The 20,570-nt window shown below is 34.3% G+C and overlaps 2 protein-coding genes across 2 annotated transcripts; one reads left to right on the plus strand and one right to left on the minus strand.

Annotated features, from left to right (window-relative positions):
* Window positions 1-5,848: 5,848 nt before the first annotated feature.
* LOC136811114 (gamma-butyrobetaine dioxygenase-like) lies at window positions 5,849-10,291 on the plus strand. Its single transcript, XM_067067719.1, has 5 exons — window positions 5,849-6,546; window positions 7,135-7,240; window positions 7,656-7,858; window positions 8,518-8,681; window positions 9,883-10,291. The coding sequence occupies exons 1-5, from the start codon at window positions 5,855-5,857 to the stop codon at window positions 10,098-10,100; spliced, it is 1,383 nt and encodes a 460-aa protein (XP_066923820.1). The 5' UTR covers window positions 5,849-5,854; the 3' UTR covers window positions 10,101-10,291.
* A 208-nt stretch (window positions 10,292-10,499) lies between these two features.
* Window positions 10,500-17,841, minus strand: LOC136811115 (adenylosuccinate synthetase-like). The gene is made up of 15 exons (XM_067067720.1): window positions 17,647-17,841; window positions 16,364-16,431; window positions 15,971-16,005; window positions 15,472-15,585; window positions 15,198-15,255; window positions 15,016-15,061; window positions 14,720-14,781; window positions 14,293-14,325; window positions 14,070-14,118; window positions 13,697-13,820; window positions 13,196-13,350; window positions 12,837-12,961; window positions 12,430-12,527; window positions 11,876-12,025; window positions 10,500-11,078 (listed from the first exon to the last, which is right to left on the minus strand). The coding sequence occupies exons 1-15, from the start codon at window positions 17,758-17,760 to the stop codon at window positions 11,026-11,028; spliced, it is 1,284 nt and encodes a 427-aa protein (XP_066923821.1). The 5' UTR covers window positions 17,761-17,841; the 3' UTR covers window positions 10,500-11,025.
* Between the last annotated feature and the right edge of the window lie 2,729 nt (window positions 17,842-20,570).

The raw sequence follows: 20,570 nt of genomic DNA on the forward strand, positions 1-20,570 counted from the left end.
CGTGATATAAATAATGTTTATGCTATATCTTTTCAACGACATAGTTCACTAGTCTATATAATACACTGATACTGCAGTAACTTAGAGACAGTAAAGGCGATATTTACTCCTTCAATAATTAGTAAAAGTAGGTAGTTCTAAAAACATCTTGTGCAGCATCGAACGATTAAAAAATGATGCACATGATGCGTTTTCAGGCAATCTAGGCATTCTAAATTTCAAAATTTTTTTTTGGCAAAATTCTTGGAACGCCGCACCGGGTACGGCAGGTACGTCGCTCACCGTACCATATTTTTGCCAACAAATGGTCAGTGTTAAATAAAATCAAAAATTGTGTGACCAAACAAGGCATACTTGGCTAACAATAGCGTATTAAAGCCGTTTTTCAATAACAAAGGAAAGCGAAAATTGTCGAAAAATATTCGCGCTCGCTTCGCTCGCGTTCTTATTTTCCATTTATTTTGTTTCCTCCGATAGGGGGCTTCATCTTTAGAATTCGCGTCCTCAGTTGCACCACAGCACCGCCTCTGTGAAGCCTCTGTTGAAGTCTACGGCTTCTCAGACCATGGTTGGCCCAAACCTCGATTTTTAATTAATTCTCAATATAAAAGACATCTTACGGGTCTGCGAGGAAGAAATTATTGGGGAAAGGCTTCAAAATTAAGCCTTTCCCCAATAATTTCTTCCTCGCAGACCCATTTGCCTCCCGTAACAAGCAAGTAACTTTGGCGCGGCGGACCTAAAATATTGCTTTATGAAAGCTTAAATAGCTGTAAAAGAGGCCTGAAAAAGTCGACGATATCGAGAATAAGGTCACAAAACTTGCAAAAAAATTTATATATTGGCGAAAATGTTTGGTATAAGAATAGGTCGATCTGTTTAAAAGAGACCATACAAAGGTCACAATCGTTTAACCAAAGATGTAAAAGCAAAATTGGTGAGTGAACGTGAAAATGTTTTTTTTCGCGCGTGAATATGTGAATTGGCAAAAATTTGTGTGTGAATACCTAAATTTAGGGTTGACTGGGGGGCTCATAAAGTACAAGACTTGTTTGTACAGTTTCTAATTTGTTACCACACAATAGATTTGATAACTGAAAATTCATTATTTTCGAAAAAAAACATAAATATAATATCGGTATCGGTATTAGGCCTCCTTCCCCGACGGTATTACGGTATTTGACCCAAAATTTTGTCGGTATGACGGTATTTAAGACCCCTGAAACCCCCCCCATAGAATGCAGCCCCCCTGGCTCTTAGGGGGGGGCTAGGGCTAGAAGCTAAAGTTCCGGTTGGGGGCTCTTTTTCCCTAAGATCAGGGGGGCTACTTACTCAGGGGGGGGCTATTTGTTTAGGTCTGGGGGCTAACCTAACAACTTTTTCCAAGAACTAAGAAATTTTTCTTTTTACATTTTGGTATTTTGTTTGTGTCATAATGAAGTCGTACTATTGACGTTTGTTGATTAGAATTTCAAAAGAAGACATATACATTTGGTATCTCTTTCTCTTGTGTGGACATGCAAAATGAAGACCTTGCATTGTTTGAAATTTTTCCATTCTAACATTTTTGTTTTTTTTTTGTATTGTGGTGTGTGCGTATGGCGCGCCAAAAGGCTTTTTAATACCAACTTTTTTTTTTGATACCAACTTTTTTTTTTGGTACCAACTTTTTTTTTTTTGGTACCAACTTTTTTTTTTTGATACCAACTTTTTTTTATTAAACGAACTTTTTTTTTTTTGGTACCAACTTTTTTTTTTTATACCAACTTTCTTTTTTTTGATACCAACTTTTTTTTTTGATACCAACTTTTTTTTTAAACCAACTTTTTTTTTTGATACCAACTTTTTTTTTTTTGATACCAACTTTTTTTTTTTTTACCAACTTTTTTTTTGATATCAATGTTTTGTACAATACCAAATTTTGCCTCGATGTTTAATTGTTCAAGTGTAGAAGGGCCCTTAAATTTAAATTTAAAGTAAAGACAGTATTTTCTGTAAATTAGAGGTAGGTCGGGGTTAAAAAGGGGTGGTCAGGATTAGACAATCTGACGGTACGTAATCAAACTCTAATTGCATTGTATTGAACTAAACTAGAGTAGAATAGGCATTGAAAATTGTTTAATCTTACGAAAGCAACTCTCAAAGCATCTGACAAGGAACTTTTTTGAAGTGAAGAGAAGCCACAAAAACCACAACAACAAGATTACATTACATTCCAACCACAGGACAAACATATATAACAGGCAGGAGAACTAGGAAGAAAGGAGGAACCACGCTCGATTTGAAAGCAGCGAGCGTTGATTTTTGCGCATACGCGCATTATTAAAGCCCCATCTACATCACACAAAAGAAAATAGGAGTAAACGAGACAATAATGTTGATGTTATAAAACAAGGTTAGTATTACGTCGGTATTACGCCAGTACTACGTCGGTATTACGTCGATATAATGTCGGTATTATAAAAATAAATTGGCATTGTAAAAAAAGTTGCTATCAAAAATAAAAAAAGTTGGTATCAAAAAAAAAAAAGTTGGTATAAAAAAAAAAGTTGGTATCAAAAAAAAAAAGTTGGTATTAAAAAAAAAAGTTGCTATCAAAAAAAAAAGTTGCTATCAAAAAAAAAGTTGGTATCAAAAAAAAAAGTTGGTATCAAAAATAAAAAGTTAGTATTAAAAAGCCTTTTGGCGCGCCATATGTGCGTGCGGATGTGTGATACTGTATGTGATAAAGTTTGTTTATTGACAAATAGAGAAAGCAGCTATTTTCATGTGGTGTTTACAATTTTCTTAAGTTAGCATTGTCTTCTACTCACTTTTTTCAAAATAACAGTTTACTTTTCTTATAAAATGTTATTTTTTATAGAAGGAAAATCTTCCTCTAGCTATACAAGAGGCCAATAAATTTATTGTGAACTTCATATTTTATGGAAAATTTTCGGTATTATTATATACCCGTAGGCAAAAACAGCCATTGAATAATTCCTGATATACCACGGTATTATACCACAGTAGAATTTTTTTTTTCAAACTTTTTTTTCGAAACTTGATTTTTTGTCACTTTTATTTTGTTGCTATTAAAGAGAGACAATAAAAGAGTTCAATTGTGAATTTCGTGAACAATTGAATGACTTAAGTCATTAAAAAGCAGTTAAAAAGTAAAAAACATTCGAATGTTCGATTTGTCTAAGAGTTTTGTGTGAATCTCTTTACAAAATAGAAACTTATAACTTGTTTTCGTCTTTGGGCATATAATAAAACATATATTCAATAGGTTTACGTTGGTTATTGGATTTATCAACCCTCGGTGATGAATATTCAACTCGGCTTCGCCTCGTTGAATATTACATCACCTCGGGTTAATAAATCTCAATAACCAACTTTTACCTATTGAATATCTGCTTATTATACTTCTCTTCTGTGTTATAGATGAACAAAAAAGAAACTCAGAAAAGTAATAAGCCAAAGCGAGGATCCGTGAAGGGTTTCGATGGCATTCACGGAGATTTGACAGTTCAGATTTTTAAGCATAAATTAAATTTTTTTTTGTATTTTGGTAGGGGGGGGGCTGTCTATTTCGAATTTTGGTGGGGGCTAAATCTCAGAGGGGGGCCGAACCTTCAGGGGGGGGGGCTTCAACCCCTCTGCACTCTATGTAAGAATGGCTTCATTTCATTTCGGAGCGAAACGGAACGGTGGCGTGTGAACGTGGTCTAAGGAGGTCGAAATATTGTTTAAAATAAAATTCATATGAAAAAGGACCACTTGAACGTTTATAAATGAAGAGCTTCTTTGTAATCTAATTTACATCTTGTAAAAAGATTTACAGTTGAGTCGCCTTGAACTCGAACACGCACGGGAATACAAAAAGGGAATTTAAAGTTATGGAGTAAGATTTATAAGACGTTGTTAACTGAAAGTGGCCATAAAACTTGTTCAAGATAAGGAGATATTCGACTTATAGGCGTTTGAGTTAAAATGACTCGACTGGTTTCAACCTTTCAGTGTTTCTCGTCAAAGCAACATTTGATCTGACCTTTATCATAGATATCGTGATATTGATATTACATTAAACGGTCTGCAACCCGTATTACGAAACTTTGTTTATGTTTATTCTAAGTACGTCATTCATTCGGCATTTGAGATGTGGCTGACATGTTATTGTTGACATGTCACATTTTGAACCATTTAAAAATGACGAAATAAAAATTGTTAAAAGATATTCCCTCTTAAACGGTACACGACTGGAAGCTGGTAGGTAAGGGGTATGTCTGTTGTGTACAAAATCAAACAGAGACCTACTTTTACTTATAGCCCGGGGGAGTACTAGGTTTGCGAGGTGACGGGTATGTCCGAGCCGAAAATCGAAAATCGACCCTTCGAGAGACAAAATTTTGGTGATTTTGGGACCCTTTGAGAGACTTTTTCCTAAATTTTGGTTCATTTCTTCCAAATTTTGGTTTGATTGTCACCAAATTTTGGTCAAAATTTTTGGAAATCGTGACCCTTTGAGAGAGAAATTTTTGATTTCCGTGATTTTGGGACCCTTTCAGAGACTTACTTTTGAATTTGTACCCCTTTGAGAGACTTTTGAGGAATGAGAAAAGGTACCCTTATGGCTCGCACATACCCGGCACCCATTTTGCCTAAGTATCCCCCCCCCCGGGACTTATAGTTCTAGTGAAACATGGTTTGAAGAAAAAAATCTTCATTGATGAAATTTACAAGGAGGTGTAGAACGTTTTTTAATAAAGATGTTCTCGTTTATAAGGACTTTGTAAATTTTGAAAACTTCGACACAACTTGCAGGCTTTTAGGCTTTTAGACCTAACATTCTTAATGAAACTTAAAAATTGTTTTTCAACAATTTTTTAGAGTATTTTTGCCTGCCTTCAAGGTGAAGTAGTTTTGCCAATGCAAAACTTATTCACATCATTTCTGGATCAGATGCTGAATTTGATATTTGGGTTTTGATTTTTTGGTGATTTTCAACTTTCACAAAAATAGCTAAAATTCGGGACGAGATGGAGTTTTTACAAGCTCTTGTTTGATTTGGTTGGTCGTTAACCCGTAATAAAACAATTTTGTTACTTTTTCTAAAGAACGCGTCATTTTTATTACTTCGAATGACCAATTATTAAAGTATCTTATAAAAACTCCATCTCATCTGTAAAATTCGCAAAAATCAATATAAGTGAAATTTATTCTACTTCAGGGTACTAGCTATGTGAGCTCGATAGGGACGGATAGACGCCCCTTCTTCAGCGAAATATCATCAAAAAAAAGTCATTCTTCTAATTTAATCCTCCGGAAAAAATAATTATTTTGAAGGGGTCGTACTAATAATAAGAGGAAATAAAATACCTTGGAAATTGACGTTGATTGTCGTACTAATAATTAGAGTAAAAGAGATATCAAATCGTATTAAATTAGGGGTTGAAAAATTAAAAACACACTTTTTGGTACTTTTTATTTATTTTTTCTTTCTTTTTCAAACTCTTATTTTGACCAACTTTTCTCTTTTCTTCAAAAGTTTCCAGTTCCTTGAGAACTTTCTCTCTCATTTGACTGTAAAGTTTTGCATTGACCGTTTTGAAAATGAAATCAGCTGGTATCTCCATACCTCCTTGTCTTTGAAGTGTCTTTGAAACAAAAAAAATTCGTTTATTTTTACTATTCGTACTATAATTAGAGGAAAATTTGACCTTTATCGTACTAAATTAGAGGAAAATCAGAAATTCGTGATCATGGACTCGTACTAATAATTAGAGTTAGATAAATTATTTCATTTTGCCAAAATAATTAATTCGTACTAATTAGAGGACGGATTAAATTAGAAGAATGACTGAATATTTCAATGAGTCTTTTCTTAGATAACAAAATGAGGCGTGTAAGAAGATCTTTGGCAACCCTAGCAAAGATCAAGAGAAAAGATTTTAGAACAGCAACGACCACACCTCCACTATTGAATAAACCATCGGAATACAAAACCCGACGTCTGATCTCAACTTCGCATCGTGGCTTATACGCACCATCGGTTATCGAAAACAACGAGAATCTTTCCCTCAAAGTTTCTTGGGACAATGGAGAAGAATCAGAATTTGCAAATATTTTCCTCAGAGATCAATGTCAATGCCCATCATGTTTTAAAGTCGAATCATACAATCGATTATTGGAGCCATATACTATACCTTCGGACGTCAAACCCAAAAACATTGAAATCACTCAAAACTCTATCAATATTTCCTGGACAGATGAACATTTTAGTTCCTACCCGTTTGAGTATTTACAAAACATTCAGAAAGGATTAGATGATGATGTTCGATACTTAGAACCGATAATGTGGAAATCGGGTTATTTCAAGAAAAACGGATTTCCAACGTATGATTTGTCGGATTTGATTGAAAACGAAAGTGCCATGTTAGATTGGTTTCTAGATTTGAAACGCTTGGGTGTAACTTTATTAAAAGGGGGTGAAGAAAAGAAAGGGGCGTTAGAATTGATTAAAGAGAAATTGTTTGGTGGCTACTTCAAGTCTACTCATTATGGGTGAGTTGGTTTTCTGTGTGAATATTTCAGCTAGACAGGTTCATTTTGAACTGAAATTTCTCCGTGCCTACCGATGGGTGATATAGCATTTCTGTTGCTAAGCGAAGTCCACATTCGAGATACCGCTACTAGCACCAAATTTTATCTTTCTCAGAAATTTAACCTGTGGCGGAGGACTATAACAACTTGACTGTTCATATCTACAACTGATTGATGTCTACATTGAAGAAGTAGCCCAAGTTTTCGGGCTCTAAACATTCGATTTTTTGACGTCACTTTGAAGTTTCGAAGCTCCTGCTGTAGCGAAAATATCGAATTTGCGTCAAAGCACTTGACAGACTTCGCAAAAGTTTTGCGAAAATCATCAAAGCGTAGCTCACCAAGAAACGAGATCAAAAATCCTGGTGTTTGGTGAGGTGCTCACTAATCATGAGCGATGCAAATTTGTTTGAAGGCAGATTTTTTAACTTAAAGAACGTTAAAAAATTGTTAGAGCTACAAAGGTGCAAGTTGTACGGACTCCACTACACACGTATACCCTCAATCAACATTAAAACCAATAGGCTAACAGACTTTCATTACCTCTAGACACACATTCGAAGTGATATCCAAACAAAACGCTGGAAATTTGGCTTACACATCACAAGGGTTATGGCCACACGTTGATCTACCCCATATCCAAGAAATGCCTGGAGTAAGTTTTATCAAATATATTTTATTTTTTGTAATTACCTTTGCATGGTATTAAGGGTCACCTTTTCAGCAAAAATCAGTCTCTCTAAAGGTCGGTTTTCGGAGGTCCCGTCCCCTCATTCGCCAACCCTAGTGCCCCCCCCCCGGGCTCAGATCTCAAAGTGCCTTATCATACTCAACAATTTACCTTTAACTTTTCTGCAAGACACTGAGGGCTTCTGCTAAGCCTAAAACACGAAAAAGTGGAAATGTTTTCAAGACAAGCTACCAGACAATTAATTCATCAAACTCGAACCAGTCCCTTAGTCCACTTTTTATGTTTCTGATAGCGCTCACGAAAGTGTCACGTGATCACATGGTGGTACAAATGGCAAATACTCCATTGATAATTCATTGCCTTTTTTAACAATATTTAGATTCAAGCTTTACATTGTATCGTACAAACACAATCGCATGGCGGAGAGTCCACGCTAGTAGATGGATTCCAGGCTGCACAACAACTCAAAGACATGGATCCACACTTATTCGATTTTCTTACTAAATACAAAGTTCGGTACCGTGATATTGGCTCAGATTATTTCGGACAATTTGAAACGTTCTGTGAAAGACCTATCATTGAGTAAGACTTCTACATCGCCTCTGCGCTGCATCATTCTATGTCGCCGTGTCAATTCAAAACAGACTTAAGTCCATTTTTTCGAAAATTGACTTAAGACCATAACCCCCTATTTTAGCATGCACGCTTTCCAAAAACGGCCTTAAGTCCACAGAATTCTAATGGGAAAGAGGTGTATTTTGCAATTCAAAAAAAATAAGAATTTAGAAAGTTCCATAATATATCAACCATAAACAGCCTTAAGTCCTAAATTTTAGTGCAAATTTTATTTTCTATGAAGCATTGACATAAAATGTGTAGCCTTAAGTCCAACACATCTCAACCTTTAAAGTCAATTATCTCAAAATGGAAAAAATGGACTTAAGGCTGTCTTGAATTGACACGGCGATGTAGACATCCTTGTGATATACAAAGCCTACGATCCTGTATATGATTTTATTTGTGTGTCAAATCGTACACCTCTGTGTCATTTTTGGCTATGCCAAACTCAATACTAAAACCCCACGTAGCATTTCATTAGACCCAATTCTAAAACCCCGTGTATTATTCTGTCTCAATATTCACTATAGTACTTGCAGTCTTGAAAAATGGTCTACATCTTTCGAAAGAGTTGGCAGTAGAGAGAGAAACGTGTGAAAGAATAAAACCTTTTCTCCTTTCAGTTTTTCAGGAGACCGCTACCATGGTATTTACCACATCAACTTTCAAAGAGATTACGCCAACAGAGGCTCTGTGGAAGAAGTCAAAACATTCTACAAAGCGTTACGACAGTTCACTGGCCTACTCATACATCCTGAAAACATTTTCCAATTCAAGTTGAAACCAGGTTAGACGTGTAGTCAAGAAAGTAATGTATTTGCGAATGAATTTTAAACTTCAGAAATCTTTTTGTACCGGGCCTTCTTCAAGAAAATATTTTTCTGAACGTTAATTGCTAATATTATTCAACCGAAAATTCCCATTCTTTGATACTATTTTTTGTCTATGAAAATATTACGGGATTGCGATTTGATTTTAAAAGAAATCCCGCTTTGACCACCGCAATGGTGGAATATTAACAAAAAAACACACACAATCCAACTCAGCTTTGCTAATGGCTCATATCTCTTGTTTAGGCTGCTTGCACATCCACTAACGGATTCATGCTCCTTGTATATACTACCTGCGGCTCTGTAGCTGTCTACGATGCAGACTAGGTCATAAACATATAAACTTTAGTAGGAGTATCCTTCGAGTCTTTTAAAGGAGCTTGAGTCACAAGTTTGAGTTATACATACAGTATGCAAGATGATGTCTCAGTGCGACTTCATTCCCGTCTTTTCCAGGCTTTATTTATGTTACTGATGGACGCCAGTGAATTTATCTGGCGCTATCAGCAAGCTTAAAAAAGTCGATAATACGCGAGGAGCGTGGTAGGTCTGTAATTTTACCGCCGAGAACGTAAATCCTTATTGTATACAGTTGAACTCATGTAATTCGAACTCCTATAATTCGAAAACTTGCTTAATTCAAACCTTACAAGAAAACTCCTATAATTCGAACCCATGTAATTCGAAAAATCATGTAAATCGAACAGATTTTCTAATCCCATCAAGAAATTTTAATCATGTAATTCGAGTTTTCGAACTTTTCGAGTTTTTGAAGCTGACAAACTCGACATTTTGTCGATCCGCCCCCATCGCAAAATGAGATTGACGACGCGATCAAGACTCTCAAAAAGATGACCCTTTTCGAATCATCGAACGTCATCCCACTGATTCAGAAGATCTCCGAAGAGATTTAAAAGAAACAGAAAATGAAACAATCAACAAAGACTTTTTTGAAAAATTATGAATATAGTATTTCATTATTCTAGCTCGAAAATACAAAAAAAAATGTTCAAAAGTAAACCTGGGAAAGACTTTTTTCGTCGAATTAGGTCAAAAATACAAAAAGTCCTCATCTAGTTCGAAACTCATGTAATTCGAACAAAATTCTCGGTCCCTTGAGAATTCGAATTACATGAGTTCAACTATATTACTTAACAGGTGACGTCATAGTTTTCGACAATCAGCGAGTTTTACATGGACGAACAGCTTTCGATGCATCACCTGTCACACTCATTGAAAATGAAGTCGAAGAACAAAATGAGGAGAAAATCACCAGACATTTACAAGGCTGTTATTTTGACTGGGATCAAATATTCTGGAGAATAAGACCTGTTAAAAGACGAGTTGAAGCTGAAAGGAGGAAACCTGTTCAATAGCGACCATGAAATGTGTCAAGTGTACATTGGAAAATTTCTGAATTCACAGCTTTAAAAAATTTAAAACGTTAAGGAAAAACAATGGGGAAAACTTGATTAGATTATAAAACCTAACCTGGGTTTCTTTTTTCAAAAACTTTTGAAATATCTATCACTCAAAATTAAATCGTGGTTATCCCCCGGGGAAGGGGAGGGGGCACTCATGATCCGATCCACGGATCCCTTAAGGGTAGGTTTTTCGAGGATACCTTTAAGGATACCTTTTCACTGCTCAAGAGCTGCACTGGAAGGGTCTGATTTCGAAAGCCCATACTGTCGTTTAGAAATTGAGTGCCCCCCTGGTAATCCAACAACTACTATCTCTCATCCAATAATTTTTGATATAACTTTTGTTAATTATTATCAATGTATTTATTCATCAATCGTACAATAAAATGTTATCTAGTTTTATATAAAAATAATGTTTTACTATTTACTTTTTTTCGAAAGAAAGAAATTAAAATCCTAGAAATTATAAAGAAATCCTGCAAAAGAAATTATCTTATTTCATAAAAAACGCTTTATGCGAAAGAAACTTGTTTGTCTTGCTTCGTTTAAGTTGCATTGTATTGTTATAGTTGGGTTTAAAGATGTAATTTCAACCTGAGTATTCACTCAGCATTGCCTTTGCTCTCAAGCCTCATGATTTTACTAATCCTAAGTGCTTTTAAATAAGAAAATGATAAATATGAAAAAAAAACGAATTTTAACAAAACTAGACGTTACCATAAACCATCAGTTTACTATTTTCTATTTCGCCTATTTTATCAAGTTATCCATCACACAATCAACTATTCCAAATAATATTCATGCACACACGCGTACCAAGACATTACAAAACAAACCAAATAAAGTTTTGTTGGCAATATTTACACATTTGTTGTGTTTAAAAGACTGTTATGATTGCATCTCGGCTCTTACCAACACTGATCCACTTCACTGTAAAAAGAAAAGATGCATTGATCTTTTAATACAAGGAGCGATTACCTAATGGCGTTGACCCGATAAACCAGGGATTCCCGGATCGAATCCCCGCACCTTACAATGTTCCGTTCAGTTAAAAGAGGGCCTTACCAGCTGGTCATGGACCCAGTGTAAATTGCTGGACTTCCACTCAAATCCACTTAAATACAATTGACTCTCTCTAATTCAATCTTTAAGGGACAAAGAATTTTCTTCGAATTAGAGGAAAATTCGAATTATAGAAAGTATTCTATACTAATTGCTAGATAAGGGGACCGATATTTTAGTTCGAATTATAGAGAGATTCAAATAAAAGATATTCGAATTAGAGAGAAATGACTGTATGGACTTGTTACAAAATATGTAAAATCATAAATATGTTACAAAACTTATTACTAGTCGCTACTGCACATTCACTTCCTAACTTATTGTTTGAAGGAACAACAAAACAAATCTGGTAATCAAAAACATCTAAATATCCGTCTGTATTTACAGCAGACCGAACAACTCTCGTTTGAGGATGACAAGAATTCGAGAAGGAAACAATTCCTTTCTTGTCTTAACTTTGCAACATGTATTTAATTTAGCATGGAGGCGTCTATGATTTGACACAAGAAATTTCAGGACTTGATTCGTTTAAAAAAGTGAACAGTCATTTGTAATTACTGCCAGGTCTGGTTTAGATTGTTTTTCTTGTTTGATGATTTGTTTGATATCTTTGAAATAAAATTGCTCTAAGTTAGAGCGATCCATTAAAAAGGATTTTTTTTTACCTGGGACACCACTGTGCTCCTCGATCTTTTTGACGTATAATTTGGCATTTTGAGGGAGGTCTTCGTACTTTCTGATGTCACATAAACTAGTTTTCCATCCTGGCAACGTCTCGTAAACGACTTCTATCTTCTCCAAGTCTGCAAGGTCAGCTATTAACGAAGGGCAGAATTTGAAATTAATTAGATGTAAGGGAAATGAAACATGGAATTTCTTTAATCGGCCAATCATCGGGCCTTTCATAAGCATATCGCTGACCGCGGTGCTGTATGTCCGTTTTTGCAGAAACGGCGCTTTGTCAATTCAGGTTCATTTTGGAAGAAACGGCGCATTGTAACAACCAGTAAGGATAATCAAAAATTGCTTCAAAAGATTTACTGTACTTTGACTTCTGGTGCACGGTGTACGCATTGCAAACACAAAAATCGACTGTTGTTATGTCGCTGGGCCTTAATGTCGCTACGGCTTCTTGTTTATCTTGTGGTCTAGCAATGGCGAATTTTGCGAAAAAAGGAGAAGCTCAACCACTCTAAGGTTTAATCAAAAGAGCAGGTACCTGGGAAGGAAGGGATGACCTCTCCGTTCATTTTGTAGTCAACAGCAACCTTAATCTCATCAAAATCATCCAACACATCAATCTTGGTGATGGCTAGGCTAAAATGATAAATATTTTCAATAATATGTTCAAAGCTTCTTTATTATTATTTGACTTACAGAATAAAGGACAGAGGATAAAAATCATAACCTTAAGAAAAAATTGCAAACCAATAAGTTTCAGAAGAGATTGTTCATTTCTTGAAATAAGTTTTGAAGCAGAGTAGATCAGTGTTGCTAGCTTTTCCGCATAAATGGTTCTAAAGAAACCAGCAGCAGCTAGGCTGCTGCTCAATTACTATAGAGGGAAGTCATCTGAAAACGATTCAATTCAAAATCAATTGAACTATAAAAGGGATCGATTCTTACGCAGTGAAACCGTTGACCATGTGAGTAAATCGTAAAACGACCAGATCTAACCAACCACAGCGTCTGGCTCGTCCAGTCGTCGTACCAAATTCAGCCCCAATCTTTTGCAGTTTTTGGCCATCTTCCTAAAATGTTGTTTAACATATCAAGCTTATCAACATATCAAGAGCAACTACCAGCAAGATGATTTAGACAATGATTCAAACATTTTTTGATGTGTGCTTCAAGAAGTGTTTATTATATCTGTTTAGCCTTAGTCATAAAATTCTGAAAAGTTCCACAAAGGTCAAAAGATGCTAGACGTGCACAAGAGGAGAGACAGATCTCTCTCAATGAACTGGAAGACAAGGGAAACTTACATCTAACAGCTCAGTGGGCAGTATACCAGCACCTACTCTAGTTGTATAAGCTTTGACCACACCGTAAATGTTTTTAATGGCTTGTGGGGGCAATCCAAGACCTGTACAAGTCCCTCCTGATCCACAGTTTGATGAAGTGACGTAAGGATATGTCCCTGAGAAAATTTAAAAACCAATATAGATATTACTACGTTTTTTCTAAACCACTATGTTTGATATTTTATCAAGGTTCGATTTTACAGTCTATAAGAAGATTACAAGAGGATTACAACATTAAAGTATTTGTGATGAAAAGTTAATGTGTGAATAAAGGAGGATCACTCACATTATTGCACAACTGTCACTCAAGTGACTAACCATTTGCTAAAGTAATTGTTTAAACATATTAATCTATGCTACCCCAGTATATCATCAAGATAGATGAAAGTTACTTTCCATTTTAAGGGCGTCAATTGCTTATTAAAATAAACCAATTTTTCAATATGCTAGTATCTTCCTTACCAAAGTCAATATCCAACATAGTTGCATTTGCTCCTTCAACCAAAATGTTTGATTCTTTCTTTAGTTCTGTATTAAGTGTAACAATGGTGTCCTCTACCATTGGACGTAACATTTCAGCATAGTCCTAAAAGGTAAAACAAATATTGATTTTATAAACTAAAAATATCCATAGACTACATTTGAGAAAGGCAAGGCAGCATTTGGAAGGATCCGAAAAGACCTTGGAAATGGTATTTTATATCAAAATTTTGGGTAACCAGACACAATAGGGGCATGGAAAAATGACCTGATTGAAATGTCATACTTTAATTTGAACATACATGAAAGATCATTAAATGCCTTAAAATATAATTGAAACAGTAACATCCTCAACCTTGTATCTTTTTAACTCTTCATCAACGTCCACTTTCAAATCAGGAAATCTGGAGAAAAAGTCATAAAATGCAAACACATGACATCTCTTTCTATTTACTTTACAATGTCGGGAGACTGATATAAAAGTAAATGCCATGTAAAGAATAGCTTTAAAGAAGGATTTTATTCGTAGATACTTGTGATGTATGTACAAAGCATTTAGACTAAAAAAAGATTCTTACAGACGTTGGTGATAATCAACCAAAGTTTTGAATCTGAAGAAAAAAACATAGTCAAAAAGGTCAAGAATACAATTTAATTAAAAGGGCAGAGGAGAAATTGTGTTTTCTCTTTTTATTCCATTCAATTTATTTCTAACACCAAAAGTACTAGAAACAAAAAAATATTTTCAGATGTTTCACTTTAAAATAAACTCTGCTCTAGTTAAGACAGTTGGTAGAGTAATTGATATAGCAATCAAAATATGGGCAAAGAGTGGGTAAAAAAACCTTTGCTTGAAGAAGATTGACAGAAGTCATTGACCTTAAAAGAGCTTTCTACTTCCAAAGTGATTGATTTACAAAGATTTTTAACTCATTAAAATTGGATGCCAAAATGGAACGTTTCGACAATTTAATGGTTTTGTGAAAACACTTTTCAATGTCTTACTTCTCAGTAAAAGATTCAAAGCTGCCCATCAAATCTGCCATTCTTAATCCATTTCGCAAAGCCTATGAAACAAAAAATACAATTACATTCATCTCTCAAAAGCTGTAAAATCTAACCAATATTGTAAGCCCAAATTTAGTTGCTATTGGAAGACCCAAAACCCCTTACAATGATATTCAATGAAATGTTAATAAAATTACTGCATTAAAATCTTAATATGAATCAATTTCAATACGAATCAATTAAAGAATTTTGATAAGCATACTAGACAAACTAGCATTTGTAAAAGTATTTACTTTGGTTGAATAGGTTGGACCGATTCCACGCTTTGTTGTTCCAAGGCTGAAAACAAAAATACCACCATGACGAAATACAAATGTGGTATCCGTATTTTGTGTATGATAGACTAAGCCTGATATTTATGGACTGTAAAAATCATAAAATAATATGTATATAATGCAATCAATTTTTTAAATACCTGTTTTTATTTCTCAATTGTTCCAGTAATCCATCCACTTGCTGATGCATATCAAAGACTTTAAAGCAAAACAATAGAAAGTAACATTCAATACACTCTGAATATAGATTTAGTTCTTCCACATTTAGGATATTATTAGGCTGTTTTTTAAGCATGAAAAACTCATGGTAGACTCTTAATTTCCTGGATGTAAACTTTCAAAAATGTGATGAGTGGAGCCAAAATTTTGGCCTTTAAGTTTCTCCTCTTTGCTGAATTTTAAATACACATTTACCAAGATGAGTTCTGTTAGATATTTTCATCCTTTCTTTCAAATTGGAGAGTCCTTTTGATTCATTATCTTGGATTTCTTTGAAAAGAGTTGGAACATGCAGAACAACGCCATTTCCTGATGCAAATAAAAAGATATTAAAGCAAAAATGTTTCAATACTTAAAATTGAATTTAACTTGAGCCCATTTGTTTTTTATTGGAAGCAGATTCTCTCAATCACTAAAATATCATCTTTAGGCAATGAATCCTTTGAGGTTCTCAAAGCCTTTATATACACTGTGATAGCAAACTTAAAATCGATTCTAACGGATGTGGCTCAACACAGGGGATTTGACTAGCCAGATTGCTGGTTTTGGCTCAAATTGAAAATTTTTATTCCTGAAAATTATGAAGTTTTTCTCAAATTACAAGATAAACATTTAATATTCCAATGCTTATAAATACAAAAAGTGATCAGATAGGTCTTTTTTTTAGAATAATGATGACAATATAAAGTCTTACCTATGACAACTTTGACAGATTCATTTGTAATACCACTAAAATAACAAAAGGAACATTTCACAATAATGATGATATGGATTTCTTAAGATACTTTGACTTTTTAACTCACAAATGAAATTCCCTTGACAAAAGAATATTGTAATGGAGATAAAGTGGAAAAAAATCAGAAAGTTTTATATTCAACAACACGAGCCCTATCATTTTGTCATTTTACTTGTTTGTATAATTAAAGATTTTATAGTGATGTAAATTTCAAAACATACATTTCAAACAAATAGAATTCCGATTGCATGTCAGGATGTAAGAGATCAGATTTCAGGTTTAACTACATCTAAGCTCGATTCTATACTTATTTATTTCCTCTCTATTCAAAAAGTAAATAGTTGCTATTACCTAGGAATGAGGTGAAATTTGTATTCCTTATCTCCAACAATCACAGTATGTCCAGCATTGCTTCCACCCTTAGAACGTAACAAAAGATGATTTTAATTAGATGAGAAAAAAATCTGTTAAAGGTATTGTAAAGCTGAGAAAAAGTGGGATAGTTTTCAGTATATAATCTGGGGTACCTAATTAATGCCCCTGCTTGTTAATTTTTTTTTCAGGTTCAACCTGAAACCCCTCTGTAGTATTCTAGTTAAATCCCAGGACAGTCCCCTGTTTTGCTCTAGATAGCCTAAAGGCCTTACTCAATGGAAGTGTTTTAGCAAACTTTCTCAACGTTTTTAGAAGGACCTCTATCTCATAGCTTTCACGGGAAACGGGATAAGCCATGGGCCAGTGGAGCAAATTAATTTCAAATTGTCCATTTTATCTCTTTTCCCACAAATTCACCTGAAACAAAAATTTTAGGTTTTGAATTCTGATAACATCTAGCAGCCTCATCAAATAGTGTGGTAACAGGGCAAGCAACCAATAATTGGGGCCCTAAAAAGGCAAGGACCAAAGGGCCCTCTGATTGTTTATTTCTGCTTTTTAGACCTCAATATTCAGCCAAAAAGAGGCATAAAATAATATTCAAACATTTTTGTGCTTGTTTTGTTATAATAGTTTCATAGACATTTTCCTTAAATAAAGGTGTTAGGGTTAGGGCCAGTCTACCATAATTTAGTGGGGTTGACACCTACCATGCTACTGAACTGACCCAGACCTGCTCATGCATTGAGCGTGGAGACTCACGTATTTCAACATTGTCTCACGAAATTTTGGAAAAACTTTATTTCTCACGCAATCTCGCATATTTTTGATTTTTGAAATAACTTTCTCTCATTTCCCGAATTTTGGCAAAATAGTCTCCCTGATTTTTCGATTACCAAAAAATATTTCCCCAATATCCTGGTTTTTGGAAAGAAGTTTCCCTGAATATTCCAATATTTTTGAAAAAAAAGTTTCCCAAATATTCCGATTTTCGGAAAAAATTTCCCCAATTTCTGATTTTGGAGAAAGATTTCACTTGGAAATTTTTTTCTCACGCAAAATGGACATCTCAAGTTGGCAGGTCTGCTGACCCTTATCAAATTGACCAAATTATAAAAAACAGACAGAGCCACGATGGCATCCTTAGTAAAAATCCCAAGACATAAGGTTATAATTTTAAGGTACAGCTAAACTTTGAAATTGCTATTTAAAACACGTTTAAAATTACAAAATATTCAAAAATAAGTAGTGATATATACCTGACACCTGCACACCATATTAGCCTGTGTAGCTAAGACATCGACGACTTTTCCTTTTCCCTCGTCACCCCATTGGGCTCCAAGAACTAGATCAACGTTTGCTTTGTAAGCCATGGTTATAGAATTCCAGTTGACAGTGGTGCGAGTGCAGCTGGCGGTGGTGATGTCAGCCAAGTGTGCGATCAAGTGATTAACTTGAGAAATGCAGCTTCGCTTCACTTTACGCAAAAGAAGAGCTTCCGTGGTCAAACTTCATTATGCGTAGATATGAAACAATCCCCAAAGTCTGATTATAAGAAAACTGACCACAGAGTTCAGCGCTAGAATTTGACAGTTGTCTCGCGGTCTTAAAAGTGTTATAAGTATTGTATATAATATGCGATCGACTAGGCGAGACAAAAGCCGGGAAATCAGTGTCTTCGAAGGCGCCTTTTAACGCTGGCTGGAAATGATCACCATGGATCAACCAAAATGGCAATCATCAGTTCAAGTTGTGTGCAGTCTGTGAGTATGGTCTTCCAAAAGAAAGATTCAATTTTTTCTTAAGACTTTTTAAGTTACTGAAAAACTGTGACTAAATTGATATGATTGATGTTTTTAAAGACAAAAGATAATGACTGAAGCGAATGATGATTATTTTATTTTATTTGAATCATGATAAGTTTGCTACCATAGTTTTGTATAAGATCTTGTAAGATTCCTATTTCCGCACTAAGATTCCCTTGCCACTTTTCTAGCGGAAAAAGACCAGGACTTTGGGTGGTTGAAAAATAAGCTTCGGAAAGTTAGGTAGTTTCATGAGTAAACACAAGATTTTCTATTACTTTAGAAACAAACAGACCCTTTCCAATAGTTGTTTGGGAGAAGGCAGCAATCTACTTGACTACGTTCGGCATTTTAAATTACTCCATTCATTTGGGCTAGAAATTATCTGCTCCGTATTACAGAAATTAAACCATTATACTACTTTAGACATGGCGCGGGAAGATTCACAGCATTATTGCAAGCTAATTCGAGAGAAATATTAGAGAAAAGTGACAAGAATCTCAATGCCAAATTGGAATCTTATATACAAAATGACAGTATTTAGGATAGAAGAGACAATGATGAGAAAAAAATTATGCACACTTAAAGTAATTATGCATTAATGTGTCATTATTTAAATGCTGGAGTTTTTAATTATTCAACATTATATGACATCTTAATAGCAAAAGGTCTATTTTAGAAGACTCTCCCACTGCAGCACACATGATACAATGGATAACTTTTTTCCAATTAATGACTTATCAATAACCAAATGATGGATTGAATATTGTTTGATTTGCATAATTTGCAGGTAATAGTGTCTAGGACAGTCTGACACATCCTTGAAAAAGCATGGGATGTGGATTTGCAACAAGTTTTCCATACCCAGTGTAAAAAGGCTTGAATATTATAATATATGAAGTTATTATTTGTGAAATATCCAATGAAGTCTTTAAAGTTTCTCGGATGATAAATCAACTGGAAAATTTAAATAGCCTTGCATCCCATTTAAAAAGTAGTTTAAAGCAGTTATAAGGGAGTTATTGTTGTGATTTACTAGAAAGGCCATTAATCTACTATGTATAAATATTGATATTTTTACTGTTTTTAGCACTTATTACGTTCACTGGTATGTAAACATCTTTTTTTTTATGATTTTGTAAAAATTAGGGTTAACCTAGAAATTCATAATTTAAAAGGCATACATATATAGCATTAGAAAAATAATTGCATCACTTTAAGTGAGGTTTAAGTCAATTTGTAGCTGGTGGGAAAATTTCAGTGACAGGTGGTAATTAAATCCCCATATTCTATCTTGACCAAAGTCTGTGTCCTTAATAAGTTGCAAACTTTTTTTAATATATTTTCATATGGATTATTGCGTTGAGATTTTGGAAAATTTTGATAAAAATAGCCAAACTTTAATCTCAAGGAGTATTTTTGCTTTAAAGCTTAAAGTTTGCTAGTTTTTTTACCCTGCCATGTTCTAATCCAGAAGCTGGAGCTCAACTACTCGACTACTTTTTGCCTTCAATGACTTTGATGGTGGAGCGCCATCATTCATATCAGAAAGCAAAGATAGTATACAACAGATTTTTCTGACTAGCCATTTTTTCAATTTTAGAAAAATTCTACTGTTTATTATAGAATGAAGTTTATATAAACTTTGTGCAAGTGTAAGAAGTTTTATCACCACAAGTGACTTGTTATCAAAGCACAAATGAAGTTTCTGACATCAAAGAATAAACAGTTCATTTTTTCTTCTTCATTTTCAAAAAATTTTAAAATTATTTTTCTCAAGGTTATTGCAGTTCTCTGAATTATTCTGAATTGAAAGATTTTTTTATGCTTATAAAAAGGATTTTTTTAGTAGCATTTTTTAGGAATCTTTTTGGTTTTAATGGATTGGGATTCTTTATAAGAAAACAGGCTATCTACGACCAATGTGTACAATACCCTGTGTATAATTTGTGTAGCGCTTCATTCAAAATACATAATGCTGCAAACTCCATGTTTCACGCGTCTTTGTCGTTGATGTTCAAATACTATGCGAAATTTTCGACTTTAAGTCATCTTGTTAATCTTCTAAACTTTTTTATTATTTTGGGCTGACTTTCCTGTGCAGTTGGTTTATTGTCCAATCAGTGGATTGTTTATCAGATGCTTTACAGTCATTAATAAGTCAAATTAAAGACTGACATAATGAGAGAACATGAAGAAATAAAAGAAAAACTTGTTGAAGAGCAAAATATTTTGTTATCAATTGTCTTATTTTGTCCAATCAATAACGTGCTATGTGATTGTTTAAAAAGTTACATCCAATCAAATGAAAGTTAAAGCACCTTTACAGAAAGGATTTTTGACAATCTCTCTCAAAACTTCCAAATCTAAAAAGTGCA

This window comes from Clytia hemisphaerica, unplaced genomic scaffold (assembly GCF_902728285.1).
Source record: "Clytia hemisphaerica strain Z4C2 unplaced genomic scaffold, Clytia hemisphaerica genome assembly, whole genome shotgun sequence".
In the NCBI taxonomy this organism is placed as follows: Eukaryota; Metazoa; Cnidaria; class Hydrozoa; order Leptothecata; family Clytiidae; genus Clytia; species Clytia hemisphaerica.